The sequence below is a fragment of the Peromyscus eremicus genome, chromosome 14 (genome assembly GCF_949786415.1).
Source record: "Peromyscus eremicus chromosome 14, PerEre_H2_v1, whole genome shotgun sequence".
In the NCBI taxonomy this organism is placed as follows: domain Eukaryota; kingdom Metazoa; phylum Chordata; class Mammalia; order Rodentia; family Cricetidae; genus Peromyscus; species Peromyscus eremicus.
Window position 1 is genome coordinate 49685309 of NC_081430.1, and position 24960 is coordinate 49710268.

At 44.4% G+C, this 24960-nt stretch overlaps 1 protein-coding gene across 1 annotated transcript in view; it reads right to left on the reverse strand.

Moving 5' to 3' along the window:
- Fbln5 (fibulin 5) overlaps positions 1–24960 on the reverse strand; it is a 75481-nt gene that overhangs the window by 24970 nt on the left and 25551 nt on the right. Inside the window, exon 5 of the mRNA XM_059279015.1 lies at positions 407–529. Coding sequence (XP_059134998.1) covers positions 407–529 — 123 coding nt within the window. The remainder of the gene's footprint in view (positions 1–406; positions 530–24960) is intronic.

The window sequence follows — 24960 nt, forward strand, 5'->3', positions numbered from 1 at the left end:
CTAGGCTGAGATGATGCTGGAACACTCCTAATCTACCTTTGAGATTTAGAACATTTCTGTATCTAAGCAAAAGTATTCCCTTGGCTTAGTACTATTTCTAACTAGGGTAGAACAACTCTCATTTCTATTACTTCCTGGCTTAGCCATAGACTTCCTGAAGGCAGGAAGATCTCGTCAAACTTAGGCCCAAGCCCTTAAAATGTAGTTTCAAAAAAATATATATGAAATGCTAGTGATGGTGAAAACTTACTTTAATGGATGGTAACACATGTAAAATAATTTAATAGCTTTCTATACATACCCAAAGAAAAGCTTCCTTGGACCTCCCTAGTGTACCCACATTGTACTGTATCCTTGACACCCATCAACTCCCCCTGAGTTCCTAGGAGCCACAAGGAGCTCTTACCTAGGCACTGGCCTTCCAGAAGCCAGTAACCATCGGTACAGGAACAGGTGTACCCTCCTTCCGTGTTGATACAGATCTGGGTAGGGTTGCACTGGTGTGAGTCTGTTGCACACTCGTCCACATCTGTAACACAAAAATTATTCCAGACAGTGTCACACACATCTAAGAACCCTGGATCCACATGATGCTGGGCTGGGAGACTGTTGATAATATCACTGGGTTATACCAAGAGACAGAATCACCTCCCTGGTAGGTACTTTTGAGACACACTGACATTGAATTAGAATGGGCAGAGCTGGTCTTGCTTAGAGAAATACACAAAGGGGAGGAAACATGGTCATATGTACTCTTCACCAGCCATTGCCAACCTTTTCTTAACATACACTACACCAACAATGACTCATCTGTGTCAATCCTGCCCTCTCCTGCCTACCCCTTCCTGTTATCATGACTGCAGCAGGATTTGCTCGTTGACATATTCCCTCTACCTCTGCCGAATGGACCATCAGGCAGTCAGAAGTATTGTTAAAAGCTGCAATTCACTGTGTGGTGTGCCCGGCCCCACACTTACCCTCATGGGACTTCATGATCCCAATTTACAGCTGGGCAAACAGAGGTGAGGGATCAGTAAGCACCAAGACACAAGCTTAGGCCACACCCCCTCCTGCCTGACTCAAGTCTTCTCTATGAGGAGGTGATAGAGGACACAGCTGGAACCAGGTAGATGCAGGAGGGGCAGTAGAGCCAAGAGGACTGAGCTTTCAGTACCTTTTCTATGTCCCACTTCACATATCTGCCTGTTGATGCTACAGACTGTAGACTTTCTCCCCATTCACTCAAATGGCATCTTTGGGCCGAGGACACAGCTCTGTATTAGTGTATCTGCCTGGTATGCCTAAGGTCCTGAATTCAATCACAGCTAAACATATTTGCATGTGTGTAGTGGAGGTCAGGGGCTCCAGGACCCAGAAGTGTCAGCTCCTTGAGACAAGCCTTTGCATGGCACTGGGTTTGGCATGCTGTGTGCTCAGGAAGCCAGCACAGCTGAGTGTGACATTCAGCCAGGTAAGCAGTGGTACCTTTGGGTTAAATGACACAGCCATGATATTTCCACAACCCACTACCCACAACAACTGAACACTAAGAGAAGTGATGAATCCCGGCCAGACTCCAAAGTGACAAGGTGTCTGGGTCCTCTGGGGAGCCAATCTTCACTGCTCTAAGCATGGATATCCTCCAAGAGTCTGGGTCTAAGGTAGTGGCACCTCCATTCCACCCTGACACTGTGACAACATGTAAAGCCCCAGCCCAGTTTTCTGCTACAAACTCCTGCCCCTGCCCTTTGCCTCCCTTCCACCCAAGCTCTGCCTATACAGCCCAGCCTCCCAGGGGAGCCAGGGAATAATGCTTGGCCAGTGTCCACTCCTGTCCCAATCCACATCCAAGCTTATGACAATAAATAATTCCACCATTGGCCAGGACATATTTACATTTCCCCAGCAGGAACTGATGATGGATGGTGATTATACCCTGTGAACAACACTGCCTTTGGAGTCTCAGCCCTTGTCCCTGATGTGAGGCGAATGGGGAAGTGAGAATGATCAAAAGGAAGGAAGGAGCTGAGGTGACAAGTTCCCAAGCCTCTGCCTTTGTGTGACATGCAACATAAACAACAGTCCAACAGAACCCAAGCACAGGAGACTGATCTCAGAAAGACGTGGGGGACCTCAAAACGGGCCTACTGGCCATGCAAACAAACGTGCACACGCTTTTCAACGCTCAGCTGCTTTACCAAACTAAAGACTTCACTCTGTGATACCCTGTTTCTGTGTATGTATCTATAACTGGAAATTTAAGGCCAGCAAGATGGTTCAGTGAGTAAAAAGGTGCCTGCCACCAAGCTTAACAACTTGAGTTCAATTTCTGGAACTCAAATGGTGGATGGACAAGACTGACTCACTCAGTTTGTCCTCTGAGCTCCGCATGCATGCCCTAGCATGACCACCTACCTACACATACACTACATAAATGGATAAAGTGCATTTTTAAATTTCATTTTTACTTAATTTAATTAGCTTTCACTATATTTTTTATACAGAATTGTCAATATAAAGTCTGTTTTGAGAACCTCGTGAATTAGTAGGTCCCTAGACTGAGTGCCGTTAAGTCCCAGCCAGGCTTCCTCAGTCAGTTAACTGCCTGACGGGATTTGGGGATGTGAGATTTAAAAGCAGCCACCCCCCTGCACACCACTGTCAGCTTACCCACCTGCCAGAGGAGCCCAAACGAAGTGTGTGCTCTGTGTTTCCACAAGGGGGTGAATGAGGCCTTGCAGATTCCAGCTCACAGCTGAATTGCTTACATTAAATACATCTGACTTAAATAACAGAAGGAAAAAATACATAGAATGGCTCCAAGGACATTCTTTGGCAGGGCGTCCTTTTCTGCATCAGTGGAAAAGCACAAGTTACGGCAACCTGAGCAGGTGTCATTATCCTGTGTGCAATCATGTCTATTTCCTTTCCTGTGTGATAGTTAGGAAATGTCTCCTTAGAGAAAAAAAAAATGCCTAGTGAGTACAATCACTTATTCATTCTTTATGCTCTATGGTGTGTGTGTGTGTGTGTGTGTGTGTGTGTGTGTGTGTGTGAGAGAGAGAGAGAGAGAGAGAGAGAGAGAGAGAGAGAGAGAGAGAGAGAGAGAATGAGAAGGAGGGAGAGGGCGAAAGCCATTTGGGGAGCTGGCGTCAAGCATAGCCCTCTTTCACACTACTAAGCATCATCTGTTGGCTTCCTGCTTCCTCCCAGGAGCTGCAGCCAGTCAGGTGCCCGGCACCTGGAGGAGTCTACCACAGCAATTGTGGCTGGTTCCTCCCCAGGTGGGACAAAGTCTAACTGCTTTCCAGGTGACCAGCCCCTTAGCAACTGGAGGAAAGCTCTTGTAACATTTTCTGGAACCTGGAAAAGCCCAGTGTTGCTCCTGCCCAGAAAGAAATCCTCATCTGCATCGAGCTCCACAGCTTCGTTGTCCCATGAGGCATTGGTTAGGCTGTCACTGCGTCTTCATGAGTCCCCAATGTAGTAGTCTTAGTTGCAGACAACTGTTCACTCAGAAAAGGCATCAAACCAGTCAATTCTGTGCTTTGATGCCTTTTGAGGAATCCACAGGCAGAGCGGGTTCCTGGGCCCAGGACAATGTCTACATGAGGTATGCTACTCGCTACATCTCATCTTCTCAGCCAGACAATGAGCTGACATGGGCAGGTGGGCCACGGCAGTATGAAGGAAGGAAGGCTCTCTGAGTCTAGTCAAGGTCTCACAGAGGCACCAAATGAAGGTACTGGCTTCTCCCACCACTACACAACTGTCAACCTTCCTGGAGACAACAAAATATTCTCTCAAGAAGCAGTATGAGAAGGGGCTGCCTCCTACAAACTACGACAGGCACTAGGCCCTGGAGCAAAGGTGTGCAGTGGAGGCCAGGGGTGACCGGCACCCCATTCTTTGAGTTCTCTGAAGACTTCGTGGGTATCCTGCTGCTGTTCTGTGTCCAGTTGATGTCCCTTCTCACAAAGCACCACACAACACTTTTTTCCCCATCTAAAATGGTTTCAAGAGCAACCTTTGTATTGATTCTCAGTTAATTAGCTAATAATTCCTATACATAAGCACAACAGACAACATGCCTTCATAGATACATTGCAGTGCAAATAGCATGCAAATGTATGCCTGCTGTTGCCATACGGAATGTTCCTATAGACACACACATCTACATTTCAATATTTACTCCCTAAAGTTAACAGGAAAATATTTAGACTATTTTCATGTCATAAATTCTAACTAAAAGAAAATGTTCTTACAGCTTTCAGGGTGGGAAAGCTGACTTAGTGGTTAAGAGTACTTGCTCTCTTTCTAGACCAGAGTTTGGGGCCCAGAACTCTAGCTCTATCTAAGGAATTTGATCCCCTCTTCTGGCCTCTGTGGGCATCCACACACACATGGCATATATTTACACAGACACATATGCATAAATAAAAATAAAACTTTTAAAAATTTTACATAGGCTGAATACGGTGGCACATGTCTGTAATCCCAGTACCTGGGAGGCCGAGACAGGAGGATTGCCAAAAGTTCAAAGCCAGCCTGGGCTACAAACTGAGTATTACAGTAACTAGCCCTACATAGCAAAACACTGTGGGAAAGGAAAATAAAAAGAAACATTTAATTAAAATTTAAAAATATAAATGACAGGACTGGCAAAATGGCTCAGTAGGTAAAGGCATGTGCTCCCAAGCCTGACGGGCTGGGTTTGAGTCCCAGGACCCATGTGGTAGAAGGAGAGTATGGACTCACATAAGACATTCTCTGACCTCCACATAGGCACCATAACACGTGGAGGTGAAAGGACACATACATACATGAAACTTTTAAAAGTTAAAACTATAAAACAGAACACTCATGGCTCCCCATGCCACTGGGAAAACATTTTCTGAGCCATTCTCTTGGCACCAAAGTTCAAGACGGGAAATAAAACCACCCATAGGCTGAGACCCCTTCAGAAAAGGCTGGCATGGGAAAGAACAGGAACTTCAGGAGCTAGCATTGACAAGGGTGGATTCGGGTTCCTGCACTGATAACTGAGGAAGAATTTAATAAATGAAAATCTAATTTGAGTGTTATGCTGTTTACTTTATAGTCACAATAGTGTCCTGAGCCTTAGAATCCCTAAAAACCACAGGTGGGTGTTCTACCTAATAGCTGCTGAGGCAGCTGCCTCACAGGCTGCTGGGAGATTATTAAATGACCAAGCATACCCACCCCATCATCACTGCCTGCCACAGAGTGGGTGCTCTGACATTACAGTTCATTTCTCAGTGACAAGCTGTCCCTACCAACCATGGAAGATGGGGAAGTCTGGCTTCTGCCTCCTGCAGAACTTAATAGAGACTCCAAGACCTTAGCACTGAGGCTCAGTGAGCTGTGTGGACCTGGCCAGGGCCTCCCTCTCTCCCATCCCACACACTACCCAGTAGGAGATTATGGCGAGAGAGGGAAATGACAGACAAAGACCTTCAACAGCATCTCACTTTCCACCCCCGCACTCGGGCATCTGGGGGACCTTTCTAGGATGACAGGCAACTGAGACATGAAGAGACGAGTCTTACAGAATTCCACAGTCATTCTTCAACCCTGCAGGATCTGACTTTTCCCTTTCTGCACCCAAGCTCCAATTCTGTGGCCAAGTGAAGCTGACGTAGGGAGCCTCTGCTGAACGTGCCTGTTCTAGTGTGAGAAAAACCATCAGGCAAAGTGAAACATTCTTGGTGGGAGAAGCTATCCAAGAGTACTTCAAGTCCACACCTTTCCAAGGGTTCCGCTCTTCCTTTGTGGACATGGCAGAAATCATTTCTGTGGTAGTGAATTTTTAGCCAGTGAAACAACATGTTTTTCCAGCCCATTTTTTGTTCCTTCCTTGCCCAAGCTAATGGGGTCTGATAAGAAAGAGAATAATACTGCCACATTCCTGCGTCTCCGTGTGAAGGCTATTTCAACCCTGCTGCTGGGCTGGGTCACTGCCATTTTTCAGGCAGCCCAACCCAGCCAAGGCTGGAAGCCACACAGGACCTACTTCCCAAACACCTGCTTAATTAAAGACCTCAGCATTTGAGAACTCACTTGCAAAATTCCTAGCACATCTGCACTCCATGTGCCTGATAGTCTTGCACGACCATTAGGAGTCAAATCCTTGAGTGTTTATGACCCTTTTCTCAATGCTCGATATTAAGCATTGTACCACTAATTAGGCAACAAATATGTAGTCCATTTTCCAAACAACAACAAAAAGATTCCTTCCATCTCGCATGGAACCAGCTGGAATCTGAGACCCAGACTCTCCCTGGATGCTTTTCATCTCTCCATAAAGTGAGAGCTTAGAGGAGCATTCTCAGATGGCCTTAGCTCTGATCTAAGTATGTAAGTAATGAGGATCATATTGGCTGGTGGGTAATTATTTTCATCCACAGGATGCATGGTAAACAGCAACTGGCTGGACTTGCTTTCAAACTGGGCAGTGAATTGTCCAAGTCCATTCAACCTGTGCCAGAGTATGGGTAGCCACAGCAGCAGGGGAGAGACAACACACGGGTCTTTGTAAGCATCATGAGTCAAGATGTTCTCAAAGTAAGAGGACAGGCCTGCTGATTGGCAATCTGGACATGGCTTTGATTGGCAATCTGGACATGGTTTTTAGGGATTCTAAGGCTCAGGACACTATTGTGACTATAAAGTAAACAGCATAACACTCAAATTAGATTTTCATTTATTAAATTCTTCCCATTTGCCTATCAACAGAGAAGAGTTTGGGATGTATACCAGGCAGGACTTTCCAGACTTAACTCTCCGCAAGAATCATTGACTATATAAGAATGTCTGGGGTTATATTATTCTGAAGTGATCTAAGTGAGTGTGGGGTGGAGGAATCAGTACAGGAGCAATGCTTTTCAACCTTCATGTGTATATGAATCAGTATGGATCTTTTTAAAGGGGAATGGAATCTGAGATTCTGCACACATAACAGCTCCCAGATGACATCACTGCTTCTGGCCCAGGGACTTCACTTTGCATAAGAAGGTGCTAGACTCCTCTGAGTGATTCTGAGTTCTGTGCCCAGGCAATAAAGCCTGCTGGCTACAACAGCGCACTCAGTCCTCTGTACCCCTGGGTTCTGCAGCCACAGACTCTACCAGCTGCTGCTTTAGGACATAAGGACATTGGAAGTGCACCAATTTTATCTTCCACCCACCCCATGTCACACTTTAACAGAGTTTTACTATGTTGCCATGGCTGGCCTCAGAGGTGCAATTCTTCTGCTCTTTCCACATGCTAGGGTGACATCCAGCCACCAATCAGCTTTTTGTCTTATCATAATTTTCTGCCCAAACAACACAATATAGTCTCTATTTGCATAGCAATTTTGTTGTATTGGGTGTCATAAGCAGTCTAGAGATGGTTTAGGGGTTTTGGTGGATGAGCAGATTGTATGAAAGTATTAGGCAAGTTTATAATAAGAGACATGAGTATCTGAGGATTCTGATATCCCAAGAGCTCCTGTAACCAACCCCTAACCCCATAGATGCACTGAAGATTTGGAGTCTTCTTAGAGCCCCTTAAGGCTGGAGAGATGGCTTATAGGTTAAAAGTGAATCTAGTGCTCTTGAAGAGGACCCAAGTATGGGACGCAGGACCCACATCTGGCAACTCACAATCACCTGTAACCCCAGCTCTGTGGGATCCAGTGTCTTCTTCTGGCTATCATGGGCACCAGTACTCACATGCTCACACATGTACATTCCCACACAACATACACACACACAGACATAATTAAAAATAAAATAAATCTTTAAAAATAAATAAATAAAATTCCTAGTATAGCCTGGCCTACACAGATTGCTACTCCAGTACACACCCATCTCCATGATTCAATCCTGACCTGTAGTGATGGGTGCCTACTATACTACTGTGTACCAAGGCTTTGACCTACAGGGTAACGGGCCTTGAAAGTCCCTCCCTCCTATTAGTTCACTAGTAGTGTTATGTTTCCCATGAGTAAATCAATTCCCCAAATCTTAACTAAATTCTTAGAAACACTGCCCCCAAAGTGACAACTAAAGCACAGAGATCCCAAGTAGGAGAAAGGTCAAGACTTTCCTACAACACATGACCTTATTTTTCACCAAATCTGCAAGATCACAGCTCATAAATGCATGGATCTTGAATCTTGAAATTTTCCTGGCTCCCCACATGTACTGTTTCCTCAGTCTCTCTGAGCCAATTCCTGCACCTCATTCTTCTGTTTTCATTTCATTTTGAGACAGGCTCTCACTCTGTAGCCCTGGCTGGCTTGGAACAGAGATCCACCTGTCTCTGCCTCCAGAGTGCTGGGATTAAAGTCATACACCACCATGGCCAGTGTCCTCCTGTCTTCTTTTTCTCAGTGTTACAGTCCATGAAGTTCTTTTACACACACACACACACACACACACACACACACACACACACACACACACACACCAGCTCCTTCCAGTGCTACTCTTAGTTAATGGCACTACCATTTTTCAGTGTCTGGAGAAAGTCCTCACATGGTGAAGACTTCAAGGCTCTTTGTCCCCTTGTAAGTCCTCATGACCTTATCCAAACAACACCACTTCCCAAGATCTCACTTCCTGTTCCATCAACATATTAATTAGGCAGGGCATGGACTTTCATAGCAATGCCTGATATAGCTTCCTCTTTCTTCCTTAGAAGGCTTGACATCCCAGAGAAAGTTTACTCTGAGAAGTGTCAGAGGAAGAAAATGATGAACCACCCTGCCCTGAAAGCAGACGTCAGCAGGACCATTTAGGACACAAGTAGAAATCCAATCTATTTTTCCATCCAAAACAAAACCCTCATGAGGCCTGGTACTTGTGTGAGAATACACAGGTGTGCAAATCCACCCCAAGGAATTAATCAGTCCAGCAGCAGCAACAAACATTCCCCTCTGGGCCACCCTCAGAGCTCCACTGGTAAGGAAATCTGCAGGTGTGCCCTTCCCATCCCTGAGGTGAGAAGGCCCTGGATCAAACTCTGAGTCTCTTGCCAATTTACCAGGACAAGCCTATATATATCACTGACCTTCTGTATCTCAGCATCCCTATCTCTGGTCAGAGTTACCTCACCTGCCCTCTTAGAGCTTGTACAAGTACAGAAGACAGGCATAGCTCAAAAATAAGTATGTATGGGACTGGGGCATGGCTAAAATGGTAAAGTGTTTGCCTTGGAAACACAAGGACCTGAGTTCGATCCCGAGAACCTACATAAAAATGCTGGGCACGGGGCACAGGCTTGAATCGCAGTGCTGGGGAGATGGGTTGGAGGCTCCCTAATTGGTCAGCTACAAGTCAATGAGAGAGCCTGTCTCAAAGAAAAGGAACATGACACTAAAAATGACACTCAAGGTAATCCTTCAGCCTCCATACATACACATTCACATGTGCACAGCACAAACATCGAAATGCACATATAAAATCCACAATTGTTTTAATTAAAAAGAAATGTGTGAGCAGAACATGTGGCATGGAGTGTCTTAACTCTGGGAGATGGGGACAGATATGGATGCTGAGGGATGGAGGAGAATCTTTCTCACCTACATCCATTCCTGTAGCCCATTTCCTAGGGCAAGGCAGAGGTGAGGGAGTGACAGACAGCTCTTTTGATATAACACACTTCAAGAAGTAGGCCAGTCAGTGGAGAGTTCAGTACTTCATCCGGGGATCTGCCCACTCTGCCGTTCTCTCCTGCTGCTTCTGCTCTACCCTAGAAGGAGCCAATGAGCTCCCCTTTCTAGTGGATCAGAAAGTAACTTTCAGCCTGGCAGTGGTAGCGCACACCTTTAATCCCAGCACTCGGGAGGGAGAATCAGATGAATCTCTGTGAGTTCGAGTCCAGCCTGGTCTACAAAGTGAGATCCAGGACAGGCTCCAAAGCTACACAGATAAACCCTGTCTCAAACATACACACACACACACACACACACACACACACACACACACACACACACACACACACAGTAACTTTCCTATCACCAAGAGGGGGTAAAACCTTAGTGGTTGGGAGGAAGAGGTGAGGATGCCCAGGAATCATGGGAGCAGACTGAGGGTGCCATAGACAGCCAGAGTCTTGGGAGACACTGGCTTTTGGTGAGGAGTGGCCATGAGCTCTAACCTAGACGCAAAAGCCACCCACACAGCCCAGGGATGAAGACTCACCCTGCTTCTCACCACCCTTTGGACTTAACAAGAACTGCATTATATCACTGAAAAGTAAAACAAATGCTGGAACTGAGTAAACACTTTTCAGGATTGAGTATTTACCTGACCTATGGAATGGGTACCGCCCTTCATACCCACCCTCTGAGGTCAGCAGCAGCCTGGGTTTCTCTAGTGACGACACAGGACATCGAAGGAGCTGCACGGGACAGTCAACCAGCTGGCCATCCAGCCCTCACCAGCCCTCCCTCCTGCCACTAAGGGCATGGTTCCTGGAGCCTAACACCCACTGTGCATCTGTGCCACATACATATGCCGTGAGTCAACACTGTCCTTGGTTCTAGGGATTCAAAGACAAACGACACATGGGCATATCTTTGAGAACGCACAGGGGTCAGACAATCCCCACTTATACAACAAAGGGGGTGCTGGGGGGAAATATAGGGCATCCCCAGCAGGGACAGGATTGTGTGTGGACATGTGAGGGAAACTGGGAGGCTGCTATGACAGAGACTTCAGGCATCCCTTAGGAACCATTCTCCCAGTTGGGAGGAAACAGTATCCAGTCCAGAGCTTCTCCACCTCACCTGCAGGTTGGGAACCTTTGGAAGGCTCTGGATTAGAACATGTGTCAGAGGCCTACCCTGGCCAATTCAGTGGGAACCCCAGCAAGATTTAACACATAGCCCCATGAAGAGCTCCTGACCTTGCCAATGGTATGCATAAGAGTCTCCTTGCAGTTTTGTTCTTTTTCTAAATAGCGCTCCTATCTCAGGACATCTGGAGAGAGTTCCAGTGGCCAGTATTCTGAACTGACATCCTAAGTGATGTTGATGAAAGTGTTCATATGTTTAGAAACGTGGATCTTGTGTCACCAATAGACCAGTTTTAACATTGCCTTTGGAGACTACCCCCCTGCCAAGAACAGGACCGGGCACAGAATGTTCATTTCAAAGCTAATTGCCTCCTATCCACTAAGATGGCTACCACAATAAACAAACAAATAAATAAATAAATAAATAAATAAATAAATAAATAAATAAATAAATAAATAGGTGGGTTCTCTCCTGCAGAACAGGAGTTCCCAAGCTCAAAGACCAGGGCCTTTCTGCATCTCAGTACAGTGCCTGACACGTACAGTTGCTGACAATCCTAGACAGACATAACCATCTCAATAACAATGAACAGCCACATTTGTGAAGGGCTTGCACATGCTGAGTTCTTCACCAACAGCATGTCACCACATCTTTCCAGCTGCTCTCTGAGGTTCTGCTGTGCTAGCTCAGTGTAACAAATGAGTGAAGGTGCAGGCCCCAGCCAGCAGAGCAAATTATCAATGGAGCAAGGACTGGGTACTGTCGCCCACACTCACTCATCTTCAGGATGATAAACCCTCATGGGGCATAAGTAGGCTGAGTCTCCTTGTCTTAGGACATTGGGGGGGGGGTGTTACTAGAGCTACACCATAGTTACATGTGACGACCTGGGGGAATCCTGAGGACATTCTATTAAGGAAAATAGGCCAATTGCAAAGGACAACTACTAGCTGACTCTTCTTCTGTGACATGCTCACCAGGAGTCAAATGGAGACAGAGAGTAGAATGATTGTTTCCAGGGGAAGAGACAGTCATTCAATGGGTACAGAGTTTTCAAGTTGAAAGATGAAGTTCTGAGATCTGAGGTCTGTTTCACAACATGGCTGAGCTGTAACCCTGAAGACAGACAAGGCAGCACATTTTATATTGTATGTGTTCTACTGAAATACAAACGTTGATGGCTGATAATCAAAGCCTATTTCTTCACTGGGCTTCATTCCAAATTTTACAAACTGTTCCTAATCAGAGAGATAAACAAGTGACCTGTGATCTACAGCTAAACCCCAGAAGGAAGACCACAGCGACCATGCTGTGCCCTGAGGATCCCAGCTCTGTGCTCAAACAGCCCCCATCTTTCTGCAGCTTAGTGTTACTGCATGGGACCTGAGAACCAGGGAGGAAGTGGCTGGAGAGGAAAACCATGAAGGCAGAGGGGCAACAGGAAGAAAGGTGCAAAGAGCTCTGAATTATAATGGAGTGTTGGGGTGAATCCAGCCTCTAATATCTAGGTTCAAAGGGCAACAGTAGTCACAGGGGAGCTAGGCCGGACCTGGTTCAAATCCCCTGCCCCCACTTTTTAGAGACATAATATAAAAACAGATTCTGAGAGGTTCTTTTTATCAGCCCCTAAAACACGGATTTTCTCAAGTATAACAAGAATTAGTGACCATAGTAACTGGGTAGGACCAAGTAAGTATAAGCCAAGTCCTTACCACAGTGCCAGTCGGGGAACTGGTCTTTCCAGTCAGGGACTGGTCTTTAGATAAGAAGACTGTGGAGTTTCACTAGCAGAGGAGGGGAAAGAGGAGGAGGAACGGCAGGAGGATCTATCTTCTAAATGGAAGAGAGAAAAGGTTTGAAAGCCAGGCTCGAATCCCCAAACTGGCTTTACAGTGGCCTTCAAGGAAGTCTTCCTACACACCCACCTCCTCTGAGAAAACAGGTCTCCTGACTCTTGTGTCCTAAGAGGCAGACAAATTCTAACCTTCTGAGGGCCAGGTGCCTACCCGAGCTGAGACAGGCAGAGGAGGCCCCCTGGAGGACACAAGAAGAAGGGACACCAACACTGAGGGAGAAGTCCATGGCTTGCCTCAGCACACAAAGCAGGTATTACATACCTCACTATAGCCAGGGAGGGCAAAAGTTAAGGTAAGAGGTAGCCTGATGGGGGAGATGCGCCTGATGTCACTTTAGAAAGAGAACATAGTATGGTGTCCTCTGCTTTTTGGTTGGCCTGGCATACCTCCATCACAAATACTGCTACAAATACAAACATTGTAGTTATAGTTATATAATGTATATAATGAGGGTTAAATTATGTGAGCATATTACAATATACGAAGGTTGTTGCAATATAGAAACATGCGGTGTGTGAACACCGTATAAACACTGCCATGTTTCCTAGGATTTGCTCTGAAATCAGAATGTTCTGGTATTTCCCTGTGGACCCCTCTCTGGACCCGTTTGACAGGCTTATCAAAGGGGGCTGCTGAAAAGACAGAGCCGTGGTGATTTATTCTTCCCACTTTAATACGCCAGAATGGTTATTGACTCAAAAGGGGAAGTGTGCTTGTCAGAGCCAAGGCTTCGTGTTTTTCCTTCCTTCATCAGCCAACTGTAGTGACTGGTGCTGACCAGATCACAAGTTTTCATTCTTTTATCTACTGCTCTTCATGAGCAGAGCTAAGTCTGGTTTTTATTCACTTACATCCTTTTAGGCAAGTCTCTGACATTACCACATTGTTATAAATGATAAAAGGAGCCAGAGTTGGTTAACAGATAACTTAAGAATTTAACTGGCCCACTACTAACTAGGTTGATGTTAATCTCCTATTTTTTTTTTAATAAAAGCATCATGCCTAAGTTTGGGGGATTCAATAAGACAAGAGATTCCCTTGATGGGCTGCGTAGATGGTTCAGTTGGTAAAATGCCTGTTATGTAAACATGAGATCCCAAGTTTAGATCCCACACATCCATGTAAAAGGTAAGCATAGTTATGTGTGTCTGTAACCCCAACACAGGGCAGGCAGAGACAAGAGGATCCCCAGGGCTTGCTGATCAGGCAGTCTGGCCCAATCAACTCCAAGTCCAATGAGAGACCCTGTCTCAAAAAATAAGGTGGAGAGCAACTGAGAGAGGCACCTGATGTCCACCTTTGGCTTCATCACATGCAATCATGCATACCCATATATACATGCACACATACATGTAAAGATATACATATAACACACGCACACAAAGAGGAAAAGAGAGAGATTCACTGGAGGACATGCCATCTTAAATGAATTAATAGAATTATTGCCATTCTGGAAAAATTGCCTCTCTGCAGGTCATACAGTAAATAAGTGAGAAGGTCACTATCTAAATCTGTGAAGTTTAGGACTGTGGTAGAGTCTCAGGTCACCAATTTTGCAAGCAGCAAACCCTCCGTGTCTGGCAGAGAACAGTTCTTCAGATCATCACATTTTGGAATGTGTAGGATGTTCCATGATTCAGTCTGGCTGACAGAATTAGATGGTCTGACTTCAAGAGAAGACAACTCCTGGGATCAATGGTCAACAGACAGCCATTCATTCATCATTCCCTGTCTTTGCAACATCAACCAAGCAAATTCTGTGTTCTTGGCACTGGGCTGGGCACCATAAACACTAAAGTAACAAACATATTCCAAATGAACTTCACAGAACCAGTATCAGGCAGACCATGCTTCCTGATGAGAATGCAATTAAATGGAAATCAACATGAAAAGATAAATCCCAACCTCTGTGTCATTTGATGAACTCACCACTACATATATCACAGACTCTCAGATGTAATCACAATGAAAACGAGAATATTCTTCAATTTTAATGGAATGAAAATGCTGTGTGCTCTATGACAAATGTTGTTTCGGTCAACAACAAACCACCATACTATTCTGGGCCCAAAAGACTGAAACGGAGCTTAAAAAAAAAATCTATCACCTTGCACTTTTTTTTAACTCTTTAATCATTTATTTGCAATTAAACACAGCTTTCCCTCAGACTATGGACAGAGCATGCTCTGTACTGATGACACCAACTCAAAACCATCCCACTCCAGATTCTACAGGAGCCAGTGAGGACCAGAGTTCCTCAGGTTCCATTTCACCAACCCCTGTTTTTATAATACCTTTCTAGTTTTAGATCCACAGATGCTTACAGCTTCTCACAACCCCCTCTCACCGAAAGGATATAAAGTAATGCTTATATATTACAGTAGCCTGGGAACAAGGCTGTACCACATAGTCCAGATGTGGAAGAGGCCATCTGTGGTGGCTTGGATGAGAAATGGCCCGTATAGGCTCATATATCTGAATACTTGGGTCTCCAGTTGGTGGAAATGTTTAGGAAGGATTAGAAGATGTGGCCTTGTTGAAGGAGGTGTGTGGTGATATATTGTGTCCCCCAATAAATTGTGCATCCTAATAAACTTATCTGGGGTGAGAGGACAGAACAGCCACTAGATAGACATAGAGGCCAGAAAATGGTGGCACACACACCTTTAATCCTAGCATTCCAAAGGCAGAGATCTGTCTGGATCTCTGTGAGTTCAAAGCCACACTGGAAACAGTCAGGCATAGTGGCACATGCCTTTAATCCCAGGAAGTGATGGCAGAAAGCAGAAAGGTATTTAAGGCATGAGGACCAGGAACTGGAGCCTGGTTAAGTTTTTAGGCTTTTTAGCAGCAGTTCAGCTGAGATTCATTCTGGATGAGGACTCAGAGGCTTCCAGTCTGAGGAAACAGGATCAGCTAAGGAATTGGCAAGGTGAGGTGGCTGTGGCTTGTTCTGTCTCTCTGATCATTCAGCATTCACCCCAATACCTGGCTCTGGGTTTGATTTTATTAATAAGACCTTTTAGGATTTGTGCTACAGAGGTATGTCACTGGAGGTGGGGCTTTAAGCTTTCAAAAGCCCATACCATTCCCAGTTAGCTTTCTCTGCCTCATGCTTGTGTCTCAAGATTTAAGCTGTTTGTTGCTCCAGTGCCGTGCCTGCCTGCCTGCCTGCTGCCATGCTTGCTCCCCACCATGATGGTCATATACTCTAGTCCTCTGAAATTACAAGCCCCAAATAAACTCTTTCTTTTATAACGTGCCTTGGTCATGGTGTCTTATTACAGCAATAGAAAAGTAACTAAGACATTATCCCATCTTGGTTTGTGCATGTACACTCCAAAATGTCCACACAAAGACAAAATTGCCTGATAACACACTTCTCAGGACATATCCCCATTGTTAAATAACACATAACTATATATTGAAACTTGTGAAACACACAGGGAGTGTGGGTGTGGGTGTGTGGGTGGGTGGGTGTGTGTGTGTACGCGCGCGCGTGAATGCATGCATGTTCTTGAGTGCTGATATCAAGAAAAATTTTAACATTTAAAATTAATGAGTTATGTATCAAGTCTGAGGAATTATAAAAGGGGGAAAAATCCAACAATTAAAAAGAGGACAATAAAGATCACAACAAAGGGCCAGACAGATGAGTCAACAGTTGAGAATGTGTGCTGCTTTTGCAGAGGTCCTGGGTTCAGTTCCCAGCACCAGCAGATGCCTTATAACTGCCTGTGACGCCAGCTCCAGGAGACCAATGATCTCTTCTGTGGGGGCATATACATACCTATCCAAGCACAGACACACACATACTGGGCACATATGTGCCTATCTAAACATAGACATACACATACACATAATTTAAAACAATATTTTTTGAAAGGTAATAGCAGAAAAAAATAAAAAAGAAGGGAAAACAAGAAAAGAAATGAGATTAACAAAGCTGAAGGTTGGTTCTTTAAAATTGTTCTATGACTTGTCAGTATTTGACCTTATAAAAACAAGTTAGAGAGCTGGAGCAGTGGCTCAGCTGTGAGGAGCATGTGCTGCTCTTGTGGAGGACCCGAGTTTAGTTCATACTACCAACAGGCAGCTCACAAACACCTGTATCTCCAATTCCAGATCATCTGATGGCTCTGGCCTCAGCAGGCTCACATGCTCATACACATAATTTAAATAAAAATTAGCCTTTAAGAGAAAACTGTTAGCACAAAAATATTAGAAATGAAAATAAAAAAAGAAACTATGGATGCAGCAGAGAATAAAAAGATCATTCAGAGAATGTAGGAGAAAGTTCATTCAAATGAATCTAAAAATGTAAGTGGAGTACTCTTTAGAAAAACATAACTTTGCAAAAGTATTAAGGAAGGAATTAAGAGTCAAATATAGTGATGCCTGTCTGGAATCCCAGCACCCACAATTCGGAGGTGGAGTCCTGCCCATTCGTGAACAGCCTGGATTACATAGTGAGTCTGAGCCAAGCCTACATTACATAGTAAAACCATGCCTGGAAAAAGAGAGCGACCAGAAAGTCCAAATGGTCAAATTGCCCCATAATTGTAAAGAATTTATATTGGCAGCTGAAAACCTTCCCATTCACACACACAAAAAATACCAGACCTCAATGATCTTACAAGCAAATTCTAATGAAGTTTCCATGAAACAATCCATGAATAGATCAGTTTAACTTTCCAGAGAATAAGAAAGAAAAAACATCTCACTCTATCAAGATGATATGATACCAGAATCAGCCAGAATAATTCAAAACAGGAATGTGAGAGGCCACTTTAATTTGTAGCTATTGCTATCCAAAATCCTAAACAAAGTGCTAGCCAAACAAATCAGACAGATATTTTAAACAAATTAAGCTATGCTGTGACCAAAGTGGTTATCTTATAAATGAATATGCAAAATGGATAATAAGAAAATCTACCAGGGGCTGGAGAGATGGCTCAGCAGCTAAGAGCACTGGCTGCTTTTCCAGAGGTCCTGGGTTCAATTCCCAGCACCCATGTGGCAGCTCACAACTGTCTGTATCTCCATTTCCAGAGGAATTGACACCCTCATACAGACATACATGCAGGTAGAACACCAATGTACATAAAATAAAAATAAACAAATCTTTGAAAGAAGAAGGGAGAAAGAGAAGAAAACCTACCAGGAACTGGAGCGACAGCTCACTCAGTAAAATCTTTGGTGCCTCATGTTTAGGCCTAAACATGAAGACCCATGTAAGAGAGCCAGGTGTGGCCATTCATGCCTGCAACCCCTATGCTGGGTGGCAGACAGCCAGATCCATAGAGCTCACTACCCTGCCAGTTTAGATGGACTAAAAAGCTCTAGAGAGAGACTCTGTCTCAAAAAATGCTGTGAAGAGTGACTGTGGAAGACAACGGACATCAACCTCTGGAAATCAAAACATTAACATACATACACATACACACAACATACATAACAGTATACATACAACACACAAGCTACAATGTAAGTAATCACATAAACACATTTTAAAGCATATAATTGTGGTGACATATTGTGTACTCTAATAAACTCTGCCTGAAGATCAGAGAACAGAACAAGACTAGATTAAACATAGAGGCCAAGCAGTGGTGGCACACACCTTTAATCCCAGCACTTGGGAAACTACAGCCAAACTTGTAGTCAGATTAGGTATGTTTACAAGGTCAAACAGATACATTTTAGATAGACAGGTCATCTTCAAACACTTCAGAGATCTACAGAATATGTCATTTAAGATGTTTTAATAAAGTAAGTTATTTTTATTTTTATGACAATGAGACATGTCTGCTCCTGGCAGCACCAATCTACTTCAGAGAAGATAATGGGCATTGAAAACTCTATATGAAGTTTACTTTCTTTGTGGCAAAAGTTAGCCACTAGGCAAGAAAGTACCCTTGCCTCGACTGCTGACAGTATGCTGTCCAAATGGACAAGCGGGACACAAAAGAAAGGACTGCCAAACCTTGGTAAGACAAAGTAGGACAGCCCTCCAGAAAACCCTGCTTCACAGAAAAGTCTGTCAGACATGATAAGCCTGTAGGCCGAAGATGGATGCCCCAAAGTTGCAAAGGAACCTTAGGTGACTGTCCAGGCAGCCAGCTGCTTCTGTCATTTCTCACATTTTTTGGAAATCACTTGTTTGCACTTCCTGCTTACTCAATTAATATTATTTCCTTCTTGGTTCTCTGATGGAGTTGAAGATTAGATAGTTATAGTTTTTCTTTTTAACAAATTCAGAAAAGAAACTCACTAAAGATGTGTAAAGTGTATAAGTTTGAAAGACATCAAAAGATAGTTTTAGGTTGGTAATACAAGTTAGGATAGAAAGTGAATTAGGTTCAACATTTTGGACTCACCAAAATAGGATAAATAATGGAATATTTTCTCTAAATCTGTCAAATGTTAATGGAGTAGACATTGTTAATGTAATTCTTGACTATATATATTGCATATATTTATTGTACATATTGTATATAGTTTTTCTTATATTAGTTATAACCTTCTTTTATTATTTTAGACAAAAAAGGGAAATGTGTGATACACTAATAAACTTTGCCTGAAGATCAGAGAACAAAACAAGCCAGTAGATTAAACATAGAGGCCAGGCAGTGATGGCACACACCTTTAATCTTAGTACTGGATCTCTGTGAGTTCAAAGCCATACTGGACTACATGAGATTGACTCAGTCTAGGAGAGAAACAGAGCCAGGCAGTGGTGGCACACACCTTTAATCCCAGCACTTAAGATCTCATGCCTTTGCTTGGGAAGCACACACACCTTTAATCCCAGGAAGTGATGGCTGGGCAGAGAAAGGTTTATAAGGCATGAAGAGACAGAAATTAGAGGCCTTTCAGGCTGAGGAGTTCTAGAGGTAAGAGGTGGCTGTGGCTTTTTCCTTTGTCTCTCTGATCTTTCAGCATTTACACTAATATCTGGTTCAAGGCTTTTTATTATTAAAAGACCAATTAGAATTCATGTTAAAATAATTATCACAGTACTTGCATTAAAAGCATTTGATAAGTTCAACACCCACTCATTATCATCATCATCAACAACATCTTATTATTATTATTGTTGTTATTTGCAATGCTGGGGATAGAACCCAGGGTCTTGCCTTTACTAGGCAAGCACTCTATCACTGAGATACATTATGATTTTTTGCATGAGTGTATGTGTGTGATACGCATATATGCATATGTGTATATGGGGGCGTGTGTGTGTGTGTGTGTGTGTGTGTGTGTGTGTGTGTGTGTGTGTGTAGGCCAGAGGTTGGTGTCAGGTGTCTTCCTCAAACACTCTCCACCTTATATATTGAGGCAGTCTCTCATTTGAATCCAGAGATTGCTGACTCAGCTTAGTATAGCCAGGCAACTTGTGCTAGGGATGCCTGTCTCAGTCTCCTGATTACAGATGGGTTATCATGCCTGCATTTATAGTGCTACTAGGGACCCAAGCTCCCGTCCTCCTGATTGTATGGTAAGTACTGTCCCCCAGAGCCACCTCCCTGGCCCTCATCATGAATTTTTTAAAATAATTTATTTATTTTTATTTTATGTGCATTGGTGTTTTGCCTGCATGTCTGTCTGTGTGAGGGTGTCAGATCGCGGAGTTACAGACAGGTGTGAGCTGCCATGTGGGTGCTAAGAGTCGAACCTGGGTCCTCTGGAAGAGCAGTCAGTGCTCTTAACCACTGAGCCATCTCTCCAGCCCCTCATCATAAATTTTTTAAATAAGAGAAAGACAGCTCGGTAAGTATTATTCTTCACAATGAAGCAGTCGACATGACCCTTTTACTACCCAGAGACACACAATGCCCACTGTCACCATCTACTCCACATTATGCTAAAAATCTCAACCAGTTCATAAACCATGAGAAATAAGTGAAAAATCATAAGGATTAGAAGATAAGAGAAAGAAAAAAAAAACTCCCATTACCCTTAGATAATGTGATTGTCAGAATAGCCAAAAGGATTCTACCGAGGACTAGACATGATAAAAGAACTTGACATAAGATCAACACTCAGGCCGGGTGGTGGTGGCGCACACCTTTAATCCCAGCACTCAGGAGGCAGAGGCAGGCGGATCTCTATGAGTTTGCAGCCAGCCTGGACTACAGAGGGAGTGCCCAGAAAGGCGCAAAGCTACACAGAGGAACCCTGTCTCGAAAAAAAAAAAAAAAAAAAAAAAAAAAAAAAAAAAAAAGATCAACACTCAGAAATAAGTTGTATTCCTATACATTTGCAACAAAGAGACTATTGTTTTTTTAAGTATCATTTATAAAATAAACCACCAGACTGGCAGAAATCAAGAAGTCTGCCAATATCAAGTGTTGGTGAGCTTTTAGATCAAAATATACCCTCACACTGCTGATTAGAGTGTGATCTGGTATAGCTGTTTTGGAAAACAGTAAAGCATTATTGTGTAAAGTCCAAAATACTGTGCATTATAACCTCACAGTATGCTGACCCCCTCCCCTGAAAAATGCCTACAGCATCGTTCCTTTCAGTAGCAAAGAGCTAGAAGCGACTCAAAGAACTTTTGACACAGGAATGTCAATGTCAATGACTGTGGTGCAGTCTAGCCTCTCAGTGGAGGAGTGGAAACTGACAACCACAGTCAGCAGCACAGAGGAGAATCTTGGAAGACCTCGGAATGGGGGGGGGGGTGCAGTGGTGGGAGGTGGACAGTAGCCTGAGTGCTAACTTCTCATATGTGCATGCTACACAGCCTTCCAGCTTCTGTGTGAGTTACATATAATTTGTGTCTATATCAAATAATCAAATAGGGTCTGTCTTTTCCACAGGTCAGCTCAGTTTCCTGGGAGATTGATGAGCAAACATCAGCCATCACAAACTCTGATGAACATTCTATAGGAGCAATTGGTTCAGATGCTCCGCAAGCATTGAGTTCTGCAGATTTTAAACAAGAATTCCTCTGCCTATGAGGAACTAGGCGAGGCAGGAATGGTTACCCCTACTTTCCAGAACTGAGACCCAGGAGCTCAAGACTTGCCCAAGGTCACACAGACAGTGGGGAGCAGAGCTGAGTGTCAGACCTGGACAGACTGTGCCTGTCATCTCTCTGTGGTTGCTGCTCCACTTAGCCATTTACAGAGACGATTCCAGTCTCTCTGATACCTCGTTCCCAAGTACCTGGCCTGATTCTCAGCCATTTTCAGCAAAACATTATTCAATTGCTGAAGAATTCATTCTTTCAGAGGTCAGTGATACATACTTCTTCAGACAAAAAGCCCTCAGAGAGGGCTTGTAAGTGACCTTGTAAGTGACCAGAGAGTTTTTCTTTTTCCTAGCATAGAAATTACCCTAACAGACTTTGCTATAGAATATGTCCAGCTAGAGAAAGCCAAGCATCGCACTTAATGAACAACATCCAGAACAGCATGATTCACACACATCATCTCCTCTACTCAGTGCAGAAAAACCTACAAGGTAAGCTATACGGCCAGTCCAAGACATATAAACAAGACACCAAAGCCGTTCCCATGATTTACTAAGACAAAGGATCAGGTGATAAGGAAGAGCACTTGATTCTTTGTATATGAGTGGATGGAATGAGAATTCCTGGCCAGAGGATACCAGCACATTAAAATGAGGCCAAGGACTGGAGAAATGGTTCAGTGGGTGAAGACCAAGCATGAAGACTGGAGTCTGGATCCCCAGAGCCCATTCAAATGCCAGGGGGTGTGGTAGCCCCGCCCCCCCTGCCCCCATAATCCCAGCACTTGAGGCAGAGATGTGGGATCCTTTGGGGCAAACTGGCTAGCTAGCCTAGCCAAATTGGCAAACTCTGGGTTCAAATGAGAGACCCTGCCTTAATACAAAAGGTGGAGACTGACTGAGCAAGATATCCGACATCAATCTCTGGCCTCCACACCCATATGGAGCAGTGCATTGTGTATTGACTCCAAACATGGTAACAGCATGGTATTTACATAAAGAAGGTTCAAGGATTTTTATTTCTGATTATTTCCCATGAACCTGAGAGGCACTTGCCTTTAAGGGGCACTTTGGGTACCCTGTCTTCCTCCCTAAGGACAGGTAAGTAGCACAGGTGCCTCCAGGCCCCCTCCCTCTTTACTGGTAACCACGTCTCAATGTCACAGAAGGATGCGTGCATATGACTGAATCAGGCAGTGAATGTATCCCTTCTTATCCTATAGAGGCCCAGGTCCCAGGCCCAGCTCCTGCCTATCTAACATCCAAGCTGCTCCCGGGTAGTGACGGCACCCCAATTTACTCTGAGGACACTTTGCATAATCTTAGCCACACCTGTGTCCCTGGTGGCCTTAGACAAGGCCTTGCTTAGTCACAGCCCCACAGTAGCTGATCACAGCATGAGTTCCTGGATAGCAAGAGACCAAGCTAGCTAGCAGAGCCTGCCAATGTCCTCTTGCTGATGCGCTGGGTGGGGGTCAGAGGCCATCTCTCCAGGTTAACCATAAACATGGAAGTTTCCAGACTGCCAGATGCAGCATTCTTTGAGAATACAGAAGCATATGAACCTGAGATAAGAAAAGGCCAAGGCCCTTAGATCCAGCCATGTCTAGAACTCATATCTGTAGACTTTTTCAGTATTAAAACACACGATAGGCAGAGGAGAGGTTGGAGGGAGGGGAAACTGTGGTCAAGACAGAAAATAAAATAAAACAAATTATACTAGGTGTGCCATGTTTTACGTGAAGTGTCCTTTTGTTGTTTTGGTTTTTAAGCCAGGTGACTTAGGTTTCTGTCACTGACAGCAGAGAACACAGCCTTCTCTAGCAGGGACCTTCTGAGGTCAGAAATCACTGAGACCCATCCTTTCATCTTGCCCTTAAAGACCAGTCTGGCTATAATCCTCTAGAAGGCCTTGTTAGGTTTTTACTGTTCTCATTGAAGCCCCCCTTTTGGAGTTCCCCGGATGATTTATTCTAAAGTTCTAATCTGAGTTTAATTCAATTTCACTCCAGCTTCAAGGAACCAATGAGTTCTAATGCTGTTTGCTTTGTCAAAACCAAAGTAGGCAGGCATGGTGGCACACACCTTCAATCCCAGCACTTGGGAGGCAGAGGCAGAGGCAGGTGGATCTCTATGAGTTCAAGGCCAGCCTGGTCTACAGAGTGAGTTCCAGGACAGCCAGGGCTACTTAGAGAGACCCTGTCTCAAAATACAAAAATAAACAAACAAAAATAACCCAAAGCATCAGTGGTGTCTGGGTAAATGTTTAAAGGTAAATCCTGAGAAACCTGCTGAGTTACCAGAAATCCCCGAAGAACACAACAGTGGGAAGCTCTCCTCTTGCCCTCTGCACTCAGAGTTCATAGGGAACATCCCAAGAGTGCTAACAGCACACAGTTAGCAGGTATGGATGGCCCAAGGACTCCAGCATCTGAAGTCCCTGGAACCAAAAGGGAAGACACCTTGGTCACCGTGTTGCTGTGTGCCAGGAAAGAAGCTTGGGTCTGAGAGAAAGCTGGAGGTGAGAAAAGATCTTCCGAGCCAAACTCAGGTGAGTGTTCTCTTAGTGGCACAGGTGGCCTGCCTTAGACAGCACCACACAAGTCTTCCTTTCCCATGCTCCATTCTGGAACAAAGTGCTTTTAAGTCATATACTACTTTTTGAAGCCCTCCTGCGAACGCCCAGTTGTTTGTGCAGAATCAGGCTTTCTGGGGAGTGTGGCTCTGCCTCCGTGGGAAGGACCCCAAGTGCTGCTGGAACTGCTTTTGCTCTCTCCAGAAGACCCAGACATTCAGCCAAGAACCAAGGGGGCAGAAGGTCACTGGGTTGGGGGAGGAAGGAGGAGTCTTCACTGAATCGGGCCAGAAGAATGCTGTTATTTAAGAAATGATTGAAGACTTTCTTCAAAACTGGCCCAGAGAGCCAGAACTCTGGGGTTTCAAGAATGCTAAGCACCCAGTTTTCAGATTCTTTTGTTGACCTGCTATGGTCAAGCCATGAGGGAAGAATGGCAAGAGTTTCTGCTCTTGACAAATTCAGTAGCTCGGTTTTGTCAGCAAGGGCAAAGAATTGAAGCAAAGGTTTGTTGCTGTGGCTTTTGCTAATAGCCTCATCTTCCTGTTTATTCAGTACTTATTACTCAACATTCTTGGACCACAGACCCATCCACAGGCCAACAAATATAAATTACCCCCCTCTGTGCTAGACAGGAGGTGAGGGACTCAAGAGATGCAAAGACAACCAAGATGGAGGCTTCAGCGTGGCCAGTGTGGGTGTGACTGTGGTCTAGAAGAAACGGTGAGAGATGTCCCAGT